Genomic DNA, 14,222 nt, shown 5'->3' with positions numbered 1-14,222 from the left:
AGTCACTATCTGCAGCTTCCCTAGCCCAGAAAAAAGCTGCTGACAAATCCCGTAGGGATGCTCCCCAGTACAAGGTGGGGGATTTAGTGTGGTTATCAACCAAGAATATTAAGTTAAAGGTTCCCTCTCCCAAACTGGGGCCCAGGTTTATTGGTCCATATCTCATCATTGCAATAGTTAACCCATCTTCTGTCCGTCTGCAGTTACCTCCTAATTTCAAGATTGCTAATACTTTTCATGTTTCTCTCCTTAAACCTGCTGCTAACACTCGTCATTTGTCCGTTCCTCCCCCGGTGCTGATTGAAGGTCAGCCTGAATATGAGATCCAGGAGTTCCTTGACTCCCGCCTGGTGAGAGGTAAGTTACAATATCTTACCAGGTGGAAAGGCTTTGGCCCTGAGGAGAACTCCTGGGTCTCAGTTGATGACATCAAGGCTGACCGCCTTAGGAAGCAATTCCATTTAAGGTTTCCTGAGAAGCCTGGGGGTCCAGTGGCCCCCCCTAGAGAGGGGGGTAATGTAAGGAAAAGTGCCTTACCGGCACGGCGGGGACGCCCGCCGCGCTGCCATCGGCGGGGACGCCCGCCGCGCCGTCTGCTCCCTGTGCCGGCTCTCTCCTAGGTGCGCGCGCGCGCGCACTTCCGCATCTTAAAGGCGCATGCGCGCTGACGTCATGACGTCAGCGCGCAAAGGCGCGAAATTCAAAATATTTAAAGGGCCATTTGTATTAGATTCATTGCCCGTGATAGAATTTTATTCTGGTGCCTTCCTGAGCCTTGTTCCTGTTGTGTTTACTTGTTTTGACCCGGCTTGCTCCTGACTATTCTGATTATCCATATCTGACCTCGGCTTGTACTTTGACTACGATTTCGTCTCATCCTGCTGTATTGATTACCCGGTTTGACCCTTGCCTGTCTGACTATCCTTGATTGCTGCCCGCCCCGACCTTGCCTGCCTGACGACGACCTTGTTTAACCCTATTTGTACCGTGATCTTCGGCCTAACTGACTTTCTACAGTCGTGCCCCATTGCTAGCCAGAACTCCTGCTTTGCACCTCTCGTATAAGTCCAGGTGGCATCCGAGTAGCTGAGGGCTCCTCCCGAAGCCAAAGGCGGTCACGCTACTGGTGAAGCACGAGCTGAGACCAGGGTGCTTGGCACTAGCTCTGGTATTGGGTGCCGACCGTGACAATGTGGTGCTATAGTCAACAACAGATAAATGCTTAAAAACTGATGTATTGGTTGTTTTCTCATTTGATTCATTTGTACTAGCACATTTGCAACTAGCAGCTATACAATGATTACATTTCATCAGTCTGGTACAATTAAAATTATAATAGCAAATGGTTTTGGTTGGTTATTGATCTTGTGTTAGTCATTTGGCCCCAAGGTATATTTGCCAATGGAAAATGCAGAGCAGGATTGTGAATCAGCTGCTTCCCTAAGCTACAGGGGCATCATGGGTGTGATCAGGGCATGGATGTGACATGATGGTGGAGAAGGAGCCCATGCATCATGTCTGTTTTGGGAGCATTTGGGGTTAAATAAACTACAACATAAGTGTGCTGTCCATAGAAATGAGTAAAGCTGCTTATTTAAAAATATGTGACACCAGGTTTGAAAAGACTATAAAGGAAATTAGGTTTGCTCTCTGTTACAAAGATATATTTGTTTTTTCAAATGTTCTTAACAGCATGGTACAAATGTATACTGCACATGTACAAAGACATTTATTTAATGACCCATGCTCATGTTTGTGCCAAGTGTAGATGGCATGCAATGCTAAATGAAGCAAAGAATACACTCTACACTTCAAAATAAATGGATGCAAAATAAAATGAGCTCAATAATATTTTATAGCCTCTTGAGCAGCCTGTAGGTCTATTTCACATGGAGCATATAAAGAACACTGCAGATCTCATTATCATATATTTTAGCCATTTGAGCAGTGTCGGTCTTTATAACTTAACACACAAGAAAAATGTAGATCAAATCATAATATTTTATATCTAATTGAGTAGCACGTAAGTCTTTATAACATAACTCAAAAAACAGTGTGGCGCAAGTCTTAATATTTTATAGTGACTTTAATAGTCTGTGCTAGAGCTACATTATTTATGTGATATGTCGTAAAGATCTACATGTTGTCAAATTGAAGACACACTGGAAGCCATTCCTTTAGACTTTGTGTTTATGTTAAATTCTGGGCTTACTACCTCTGCCTATGTGCCACTGCCTGCCCACCCTAAGTGCTGTGTTCCTAGGAAGTTGCAGTTCTCTGTACTTTGCACACTGCCGTTGTGTTTGTAGAAAAGGTGCAGGGTGCAGCCAGCTATTCACACATTTAGTTATTAGTGAGATATGTACAGATAATATTATATATTCTATATAGTGTATAGACTTCATGCTACAGCAGGGGCAGTGAGGAGACTGCACATCTTTTTAAAGATACATTACATTTTGGAAAGGCTGACATAGATAAAAAGAAAAACAAAGAAATACTAGATTATTTTACCTCTTTGCTAGTCATTGCCATTTTTTTCTTTTCCTGATTTTTCAAGGGGCTAATTTGCAAGGCTTTGAGGTGCACAGCCTGTGACCCTCAAAATCTTTACTCTTGCTAATACAGTTATGGACAGTTATGGAATGAAATTTCCAGAAGCCCATTATCCAGAAAAGCTCAAAATGAAGCAATGCCTTTTTCCTTAGTGTCCTTGTTAAACAGATTTATTTTAACTGATTAGTATCAAAACAGTACCTTGAACTAAATTAGTATAAATCCATATCAAAATATTGTTTTTTTATGTTTAAATGTTTTTGTAATCGACTTAAAGCACAGGGCTCTACATTATGGAATGACCCCAAAAACATTATGAATTATAAATGCCATACCTCTATAGGATGTCCATTGTCATTCACACTAAATTAAATGGGGGTGGGGTGAGTGGGATGGAGTTAATAGACATAAGTGGCCACATAAAGAGACTAAAGAGTTGGTTGTTAGGTTAGGTCTTGTATCCTGCATTCCCTAAATACCAAATTAACATTCTTTAATTATTCTTTAATTTATTTAAACACTTCCAATCCATTGTCCCCTAACCTACATTGTTCTCTGTGACCCTCAATATCCCTCCTACAGACTTGCACTGCAAAGTATTTTTGGTAAATAGCAAGGCGAGTACATCAAGCCCATCTGAACCATTGCTGCTATCCAGTTTAATAGGTCTGTGCATATGCAAACCAATAAATAGACTTTTATGTGTTAGCACAAAACTCTGTGCTTTACTTCAGTGATTATGTTTCAGAATTATGTTTAACACACAAGGGGGCCGATTCACTAAAGGTCGATAAAACGAGCGCTATTTATAGCATACATTGAAAATGTTATCTCTTCTTATTTTTTGCGACTTAACGCTCGATTCACTAAAAGGACACGTGTAATAATTAAGAAGCGATGTTCTTTGCATTATGTATCTTGTGATAAGCTATTTTCTTGCATTATTTTCCGCCGCGTGCGATATTAGCACACAATACTACGCACGTAACCATTACTTTCTGAAAACTACTGTTCAGAAAATGACCATTTCTGTGAAAACTGGAGGATGCATCACTCTAGGGCCAACACATACTTTAAAAAATCCGACTGAAAACTCCATGTTGTGTTGCCAAAAGCTCACAAACCGCAATGTTCTTTAAGTACCGCCTACCCCAAGTAGGTGTTAATATTTGCACAGATTAAAACTATATTTTGCGCGTTTAACGCTTCATATGTGTTTGTGAATCATGCGTTAATACTATTTCTATTCGATAATTAACGCAATGCGATAGAAATAATGCTTTGCGTTTTATTGTGCATGCGATATGTGTCTTAACGCATGCAAAATTACTTTGATGAATTGGTACTTATTTATTGCATGATTTTTAACGCAAAAAAAACATGCGATAAGCGTTATCAACCTTATCTTAATGGAAAAGTCCATTTTTAGTATTAGTTTTTGCTTCCATTACCACTAATATATTAGCATTATGTAAGAAGGACTTCACTAGCCTCATACATTAGGGAATAGTAAGTGTAAATGCCACGAAAAAGTTGTATACAAAACTTTGTCATCTAAAAGCTGGCGAGGTCGTGTTGAAGGTAAAAATTAATTGTACAATCTTTATTTGATTTCAGTTTTTAGAGGTTTTTTTTTTTTTACTGTAATAGCATGAAAATTCTTGCGAAAATGAGTATTTTGAGTTTTTTTTTATTCTTTATGCATTTTTATTCGTGCATGCTTTTTTTATTATATTTTTCGAGGTAGAAAAAACCTGTAAAATCACACAAATCCAAATTCTGATAAATCAGCCCCATATTGTCGTGTATAGTTTACCTTGATAAACATGAGAATATACTTATGTGGCTTATCTGTAAACCCTTCTTTTTTTCTTTTCATACTAAATTAGATTTACTTTGTGTTGAAGATGGGAAAAAGAAATATTACCCCAGTCTCATTCAGCTTCCACACCACAGGGTCATTCGCAGTGAATTCCCAGTAGAGATGCAGTCTATTGAAAGTTTTATATCTGTACGCAGAGCATTACGGCTTTATAGCAGTGTTTGAGTTTAGGATGGATGAACGAATGAACTAAAGTTCAATTCTGAGAGGCCTGTAGGAACATAAATGGTTTCATGCTGTCCCTCTCTACCTATGGATCCTTGTTGCCTTTACCTCTTTGTGCTTATATCTGAGTCACTAATGATGAGAAGTCCTCTTATGTCCTTTATGTTGCTTCTTTAGAGTTGTTGATTTTTTTTTCCTCTCTATTCTGTGTCAGTTTGGAAGGGTTGTGGAACCTTTTTACATATGTTCATTCTTATCACTGTTTAGAAATAGATTAATGAGTGTGAACTCATCCCTATACCAGTATGTTGGAAGAAAAATGATGAGTTTAGCCATGTATGTTGTTAGCTATGTAAATCTACTTTCCTGTCTACACACAAAGGCAAGATTTACTGTTACATGATAATCAGACCTGTGTAAAAGCACGGAGCCAAAGTAGGGGTATTCTACAGGTTGCAGTTAGGATTTTCTGATGCAGGTTTGGGTTAGGGTTAGAATACCAAACCAGTCTCAATATATGCTTCAGAAGGTTGCCTAATAAAAGAAAGCAAATTCAAGCAACTTTGCAATATAAATTCATTACATCTTTGCAAAAAAAGTTTTTTGTATATATAATTTCTATTAAAACCACTGTTTGTTTGTCCTTTTTTATTCTCTGCCCTAGTGGTTCTTACTCTTGAGACAATGTAACACAAGCCAGCTGATTAACAGACCTGAATTGCTGGAGGAGACTGACCTTTGCAACATTGTTTAAAAAGTAATAACCAGGAGTTGAGCAAATGCTGCATTTAAAGCAATAAAACTTTGTAATAAATTCATATTGGAAAGTTGCTTAGAATTATGTTATCTTTATTTATTTATCTTTATTTTTTGGGTTGACATGTCCTTTAAAAGTTTCTGATAACAAATTAATCTTGTTTATAGTGCCAGAGATGATCAATTTCTTCCTTTTCTTTGTTACTTATCTTACACATGCCTAATCACTTTTGGTCTGATTATATTATTCCTAGTATTTCTTCTTACTTGTCCTTGTAGTGTCTTTGGCATCCAGTACCGTTGGCTTGGCAGGTCAAGTTGTACACACAGAGAGCACAGAAGTTGTGCTGACTGCAGATCCTGTTCTTGGGTTTGGGATACAGCTCCAGGGCAGTGTGTTTGCCACCGAGACATTGTCTTCTCCTCCACTGATCTCCTATATTGATGCCGACAGCCCAGCTGAAAGGTGAGTGCAATTTGATCTCTTTTATTTCTGACTTCTGTGTAACACCTGATTGCTATAAATAGATCAGCATAGGTTGTGCATTTTTAACACTATGGACTAAAATAATGTATTTTCATAGGTGAAAGCTAGGGTTCCACATACCTACTCCCCTCATCTATCATCTTGTATTTTCTCTCCCTTTCCCTTTTCCCACCTTTTGACCCCTATTTTTATTTTTACTGTTCAGTTTCTCCCATTTTGCTTGCCTAGCAACCTTTAAGGGCAGAACATCAATAGCAGTGTGACTGGGGATAGAACCACAAACGATTTCATAATATCTTTGGCCATAACACATTAGTTATAACTGTCCATTCCGTGATGATGTGGGCCCCCTAATGCCCTACTCGTATGAGGTCCTAGAGTGCTAATTAGATTTTTGATAGTGGCCATGGACAGGAGGTACAGTGTAAGGGAGCCTTGGTGCTGGTTGGGAATTTATGTCAACTCACTGGTTATGTCAGAGGCCCTGCTGAAAACTAGGCCCACCAGGAGGTCTGATCTTTCTTGCAATTAATGTATAGCATATCATTGATAACATAAATACATTATATTCATTCTGTATTTTCTTGCCTTTCAAAATATGACCAACAGAGTGAAATCAATACAACAGGTTGAATTTTACGTACCCAAATACCAATCAGCCCCACACAGGCCCAATATAAAGCATCAGTCGATGGCAGCCATTGTGGGTACATGTATGCTTAAACAGTCTGAGATTAAGGGCTTGTGTGTGGGCACACAGAGTAGATATTTGGATTTGAATTGTAAGCACTGGTTTAGATCTTCATACACACATAAGCACTGGATGCAGCAACCACAAAGTTTGAGGAAATTTATTATCTAAAATTCCCTATGCAGACAAAAAGCCATACATTCCAACATTTGAAAATGTAATTGTGGAATTATTTACAATACACCCTTATCAATCCCCACCACCAGCCAGTTATATACAGACAAGCCCGGATCCACCCCAAAATCCCGTCCACTGACAAGCACTGGAACATTTTGAAGTCTGCAAAGCAAGACTGTCCAATTTAAATTAGAACCACTGGGAGCTACCCAAAGCCCTGGAATAAAGAAATGCCATTTCCCATAGTGTCCTATTTTAAAAATAATAACAACAATTTTATTTTTGATGAATTTGAATGTTTCTGTATAATATGAACGTGTCCCTTAGTGCTCATTCAAAGAACACTTCTTCCTGAGGCCCTCTCCACCTCGTGCCAGCTGAAACATACAGCATGCTGTGCAGCCTTAATGGATAAGTACAGGGACGCATTGCAAAAAGATTTTTTTTTGCACTTTGCACACTGCCTTCCGTATATAAATTGCACTAACCGTATATATATGTTCTGTATTATGTTCTATATTATGCAGACCTTATCCAAAAAAAATCTTTCTGGTTAATTGATTGTGTGTATTTTACCATACATAGAATGAATATTTAGATTTTTTCTGCATAGTCCATATAAAGAAGTACTATCTAAAATTCACATCATATGCAGGTTCCACAATGCAGCTCAGTGTACCCAGCTTTCCCACCTGCTGATAAATACGTAACTGAAATGAGCAGTCTCTGTGCCTTTGGGTCTAAAATTGCCAGGCTGATTATTGTTAGGATATACATGTGTTTCATATTGTTCTCCATATCTGTAGTCTATTAAAGTAAACTCTCTCTCACTGACTAAACTCATCCCTGAGTATGAGATTTGTTTTTAAAGGTGTGCCTTTTTTGGTATTAATAAATTATGCAGGATCCTTTGCTCTGCATGCAGCATGTAATGAAATTTTTGCCCTGACAATAAAATATCATGTTCTTAATCTGGCATGAGAAGATTAACAAGCTCTAGTGGCTTTATCATGCTGGCTTTCTGTTGGGGAGCCCGGAGGCTATATTAATTACAGTAGAGAGCAGGCATTGAAAAGGACTGGCACATGGAGAACTTTAGCATTTTCTCCTGCGCCACAGGGAAAGCTTCATCAGTCAGCACTCTGTGTGCTCCCATCATATCCTGACCAAACGGTAGTTTTGAATTATTAATCAATTCTTTGGGACATTTCTCGGGCCTTTTGTAATTGCGGCATGTTTTTGTAATCAGACCGAGGGTGCCCTGCTGCAGGAACTGATTGTAACAATGCTGCACAGCAGTGTTACACAAAATGATATTTAAAAAAGGAAATAATAAATAGGTGTTTGAGGAAGGAGATACAAAACCTGCAGGCTACCAGTTTTACATTTGAATGCATCCCACACAGATAAATATACAATACTGTTACTTACCAGTGCATTACTGAGGCACACTGTGCTTGGCCCTGCAGTGTGAGAAAAGAACTCGACATGCGAAATGTTTGTTTCCATACACGCACACATAAATGTATATATATCATCTGCTTGCTGCTTCTTCCAAATTATTAGGGAAAATCAACTGTATGATTCCTTTCCCATCTATCTAACATATTATTTATATTGTTTATATTGTGTTGGCCTATAGTTTGGTAACATCCCATATAATATTTGTGTTCATTATTTTAACTAAATTGCACTACCTATAGCAGACTGCTGTTTGGTTTCTGAGGGTTACTGTACAAATGATAACATGTATCATGCATGTGTTTATGTTCCAACATTCTCATTCTCATAACCGCAAATGTTAAAACAGTATAAATTATGTTACCAGTTAGGGCTGTTATCCATAACCATGGGTCCCCATACTACTAAGGTAGCCAGGCTCTTTCCCTCAGGGGCCCCAATTATTAGACTATTGGTCACCTTGGTGCCTGGCATCGGGCACAAGGCTTCTGAGTTGAGTATCCCTCTAATGGCATACTTGTTAGCAGTATCAGGAAGAAATACCATGTATAATCAGGGGTACCCAGAAGAACAGGAGTTGAAATATCTAACCAGCCCAGAACACGAGCAAGGTTCTCTCAACACTAGAGGACTGAAAATGACAGAGATAGAAATGGCTCTCATGGAATGCTTTGCTTTAGTAATACTGAAAGCTTTCATGGAAAGACCTGCATTTGCTTATACCCAGCCTTAAAAAATTATATATGTACAGGTATCGGACCCCTTAACGGGAAACTCATCCAGAAAGTTCCGAATTATGGAAAGCCCATCTCCCTTAGACTCCATTTTAATAAAACAATTCACATTTTTAAAAATGATTTCCTTTTTCTCTCTAATAATAAAACAGTACCTTGTACTTGATTACAACTAAGATATATCCTTATTGGAGTCAAAACAATCCTATTGGGTTTAATTACTGTTTAAATCATTTTATTAGCAGACTTAAGGTAGGAGATCCGAATTACGTAAAGACCCCTTATCCGGAAAACCCCAGGTCCCAAGCATTCTGGATAACGGGTCCCATACCTGTACTTGATATTTTTCTTTAAAACTGCTCTTTCCCCTCCCTGTTGTCCAGTTCCAACTTTTCATGAGCAAGCAGCCCTGATGGCGGGCTCTAACTGACTGGAACAACTTAGCCTATAACCATGCTATTGTGCCCAGTCACAACAGAGTATTTATCAAGCACATATTACGGCTTCCCAGAAATCAGTAATAACCAAATAAATAGTTTTGGTTGCTTTTCTTCTCATAAAGAGAAAACATTCAATCATATCCAGTGACAAATATCATTATATTACATTTTTATTATATGTCAGTACTCTGTTCCTATATATTTGATAAAAAAAAAAACAGATAATATAATCATATTGCTTGGCTGTGCAGAGAAGGTAGGGGGCAAATGCAGCCTTCAGTGCCCACACTTCTCTATAGGATTCTCATATATTCTTCATTTTCTGCCCACATGCTTTAATTAATGTGACTTTTACCACACAGCATTGCTATGAGTAATTGGTTCTGTTCATCTTCTGTGGTTCTGTGGACAGGATTGAAGAAATGAAAACTAAGCACATAAAAAACAAGTCATGAGCATTGTGTTTAGTATATGTCTCCATGTTAGTGGGTACGTACCATCACAGATAAATACTGTGGTGAAATGTATTGCACATACAGTATACAGGTACCAGTTAATCGTTCCCTTTGACCTTCAGTCTGCAGTTCATTTATGTTTAAATTTTCAAGTTTGAGTTCCTGTTGAACTTTTCCAGGTGTGGAATACTCCAAGTAGGAGACAGGGTGATTGCAATAAATGGGGTGCAGACAGAGGACAGCACATTTGAAGAAGCCAATCAGCTTTTAAGAGATTCAACAATTGCGGGGAAAGTTACACTGGAAATAGAGTTTGATGTTGCAGGTAAGTTTTCAGCATCTGGCGTAACAATTTACTTTTACTGTTTTCCAGTTGAGGCTGTTAGATCTCCTAGTGTAAGCTCGTGTTCTTAATGGCCTCTATTCCTTTGCAGAGTCTGTGATACCCAGCAGTGGGACATTCCATGTGAAACTACCAAAGAAACACAACGTGGAACTTGGCATCACAATAAGTTGTACGTATTAGTGTTAGGTACAGGGGAAATTGGGAAGGCGGGACACACTACACAATAAAGATGGTAAAATAAAGGCCAAACAGTATGTAGCAAATGGCGCAATTAAAAGAATAGAGAGGGCTGCACAAAACAAATATCTGGTCATCCATGAGCAAATTACCATATATACATCAGTAAGGAATTAACCTATTTTTTTTTTATTCTTTTTGATTCTGTGAAAAATCATTGGGTGCATGCAAGCTGTAGCTCACCTGACAATCATGGTTTCTTGTCTTTGTTGCTACGATGACCTTAAAAGAGTGAAAGATGCCTCGACTGGTTTCTTACGAAAAGGTCAAAAAAAGCCAGAATAAATCTTCTCTGAACCTAATATACCTGTCCAATTAATAATTTAGTAATACTGACTTGGTCAGCTTCTGGAAATAGATATAGATCAGAGAGCTGTGAAGGAGGATTATTTTTCTGCCACAGAGCAGATGTTCCCAATGTCAGACACAGAATGGGCTAATTAACCCCTTGTGCAAAAGCATGGCATTTTTCAGCATCAGTAGTATAAGATGATTTACTTACGGTATTTATAGTATTTATTGAATTTTCCTACAAGTTTGTTACTACCTACTACCTAGTAGTAGGTTTTTATTAGTGATGAGCGATTCTTTCGCTTCACTGCAAAATTTGCGAAACAGCAAAAATTCACAAAACACATTGAATTCAATAGGTATTTTCTACTGTGCCTTTTTACATACTGAGCAACTTTTTTTGCACCCATTGGAGTCTATGGGTGTATTTCACTCATCACTAATTTTTTACATCAGATATTCAATTTTTAGTTTCCTGCTGCTGTTCATCTTGAATTCCCAGCACACCTCAACAGCTGCATGACGCACTTTAGTTGGAGCAGAGGCCTAAAAGGCTGCAAAAACATTTTGAGCAGTATGGAAAACGTTGCAGTGGAAAACACCCATTGACTTCAATGCATTTCGTGAATGGTTGCTGTTTCGTGAATTTTTCAGTGAAGCAAAATCATTTTGTCCATTCTACAGTATGGATTTGATTTATTTTGTTTTTTTAGTGCATCCCTGGTTGTCTGGCATTACCTCACTTATTTTAAAGGACACGTAAAGCCTACATTTGCCTACAATGTATATCAGTTGGGCATGTCTCCCCCACCCAAATGGCATTATTTGTACTGCATATATCCCCTCCACTTGCCAGCACCATCACATTTTCCTAAAGCAAATAGCAGCTTTTACTTGCTCTTATACATAATCAGATATGTTTAAATCTGCAAACAGCATACACATACACAGACCCTTATTCAGCATACATTTCATCAAGAATACAGGCTCATACAGGCAGAACTGTCTGATAAAAGTTTTGCTTTGTTTGAACTGAGCCCAGGAGAGGAGGTTAGGAGAAAAAAATTGAAGCAGACAGCTAGAGCTGAGTTTCTATGGGAACCAGCAATGCCATCTCTTCACTGGCTGCTAGACTGGGGGCGTGTCTAGTAATCTAAACATAGAGCAACTGAGCATGCCCACAAGCCAGAAATCAAAGCATATTCCTGAGGGGGGGGCGAGTGGGTAACAGGAGGAGAAGGAAATCTAAGTGATTAAGGAGATGTTGCAGGCTTACTATTAACCTCTGAACAACCAGAGTGGCAGGTATTGAAAGATTTCAAAGAGGCTGTTCACTGATTACATTTTTGTGTGTGGGGTTTACATTGTCCTTTAAGGTTAAAAATATGAATGAAGTCTGTATGATTGATCATTTAGATTTTAGTTACACAATGATGGGGGAAAAACTGTGTTTGTGCTTTTCAGCTCCTTCCACTCGGAAGACCGGTGATCCTTTGGTTATTTCTGATATTAAGAAAGGGAGCGTTGCGCACCGGTAAGTGTCTTGTAATGGTATCTGGTAAATTCCAACTGTAAACTCCAAAAACATCTAACCCTATTGACCGGAACAGGTTAGACTTCTTTGGTTTGATTTGATGGGGTCATTTACTTACCACACTAGAGTGTGCAAAGCTTGCACTTCAAATTGGACATGAATGCATCAGGTGCAGCTCCCCCTGTCAACTGCAGTGACCCTGGAATTATGGGAACAAACATTTCGGATTCAGAGGTGGTAGCTCCTGGGCTCACACAACAGCCAGCATCAGCAAGCCCAAATGTGCTCAAAAGGAGGGAGGAGGAAGGCAGCACGGCCAACTATATGGAAGTGCAATGACACTGTAATTATGGGAAAATGCTGCATTATGGGTAAAAAAACCCGGAAATTGAACTTTGGACAAGCTATTTTGACAAGTGGAAACAGGGTCCCCCTGCAGAGGCCCCCCAACAACCTCCGATCCCCTCCCCAGAGCGCTCCTAAAAGAAACTTACCTGCGGTGCATATGGGGAGGGAGACAGTGGATCGCAGGAGCGCCCTGGGGGGGATCGGATCTGGGCTGCAGGGGCCCACCGGGTTTCTTTTCCAGTACCCTGGTGGCCCAGTCCGAAGCTGAGTGGAAACCCAATGACCATCAAGTTTTGTTGGTATTGGTGAAGTAAGGAATGTATGACAGCCCTCCCGAGACAGGTTAACATGGGTTAGTGCTTTCTTAGTCCTTTTACAAATCCTTAACTATACATATATCATAGTACATATAGCCTACATTATACAGAATATTGATGTTTGCACATGGTAACATTTTTCGTATTTATACAATATGTAGTTGATTCTTAAACATATACCTTGCATATATCACAATAGAAGCAACAAATTACTCCATTCACTGTACAGTGAACATCAGGGTGGATAATTTTTCGGTGGCGAATTTTGTCGCACGTTTTGCAAAATAATCCGCCAATGGTGAAACGCAGAAATTTCATGCCTGCCGAATTATTTCGCCCATCACTAGTTATCAGGCAAAATATTTGACAGAAGCTTGGATCTCATTGGATCACAGCCAGTCAGGTAGGCCTGAATGAATCTGTGTGGTGAGAGGATATTAATTAACCCATAAGTGATAGGTCATACATGCCTCCCTAGAGATCCAAAGGCTTTGCCTGGCAGCCAAAGATTCATTCAATACAAATTTGGAATCCTTTTCTCTGTTCATATTGCATGTCATTCATCCAGTATAAACAACCAGGTCACCCAAAGTATTAATTCACTGCTGTGCCAAGTTAATGGGCCCTGCAAAAAAAAAATCTTTGCAGGGCCCCTCAAATCTTAAGTATGGTCTGTTTCACATATAGGGGTTTCCTGAAACTGCATACTTTCCATTAGTGGAGGCCTTCAGTTGCCTCCAACATCATCTACCAGTAATATTCCTGGAATGGCCAAGCCCTACTTATTTGCCAGCTTCTAAACTGCACCCACCTTACATATTACAAAACTGTAAAGAAGCGTCACATTATGGCACGGCTTTGTATTTACAGCACTGGAACCCTAGAGCTCGGAGACAAGCTGCTCGCCATAGACAACATCCGGCTTGACAACTGCTCCATGGAAGATGCTGTTCAAATATTACAACAGTGTGAAGAACTTGTAAAGCTAAAAATCCGTAAGGATGAAGATAATTCTGGTAAGAAAATATGTTTTTTAAGGCAAATTCCCCTCACAGATGTTCTTGTGCTGATCCCCCTTAACTGGAGGAGTTGTGGGACAGAGAACAATGGCTTTCTAAGACATGTATGTAATAGCAAACCATTTAAATGCTTTTTTTTGTAAAACCGAAAATAAGGCATTAAGTTATAGTTGAGTACAAAGTCCAGTAAATTATTGCAATTGCTATTCACTTTAAGGCTTAGATATGCAATAGATGTCAAGTCCTTAAACGAATACCTTCATGGGAAAGCATGTTTTTTTCAAAACGCATTAGTTAATAGAGTTTCTCCAGCAGAATCCTGCTTT

At 39.1% G+C, this 14,222-nt stretch overlaps 1 protein-coding gene across 9 annotated transcripts in view; it reads left to right on the top strand.

Moving 5' to 3' along the window:
- Positions 1-14,222, top strand: part of grip1 (glutamate receptor interacting protein 1) — a 285,619-nt gene that overhangs the window by 255,290 nt on the left and 16,107 nt on the right. For all 9 annotated transcript variants that reach the window (XM_018092250.2, XM_012959909.3, XM_031898920.1 and 6 more), the window contains 5 exons: positions 5,639-5,825; positions 9,984-10,129; positions 10,239-10,319; positions 12,143-12,212; positions 13,748-13,893. In XM_018092250.2, coding sequence (XP_017947739.1) covers positions 5,639-5,825; positions 9,984-10,129; positions 10,239-10,319; positions 12,143-12,212; positions 13,748-13,893 — 630 coding nt within the window. The remainder of the gene's footprint in view (positions 1-5,638; positions 5,826-9,983; positions 10,130-10,238; positions 10,320-12,142; positions 12,213-13,747; positions 13,894-14,222) is intronic.

This window comes from Xenopus tropicalis, chromosome 3, assembly GCF_000004195.4.
Source record: "Xenopus tropicalis strain Nigerian chromosome 3, UCB_Xtro_10.0, whole genome shotgun sequence".
NCBI lineage: Eukaryota > Metazoa > Chordata > Amphibia > Anura > Pipidae > Xenopus > Xenopus tropicalis.
Note: the sequence above shows the minus strand (reverse complement) of the source record. Positions and strands in the feature narration are given on the sequence as shown.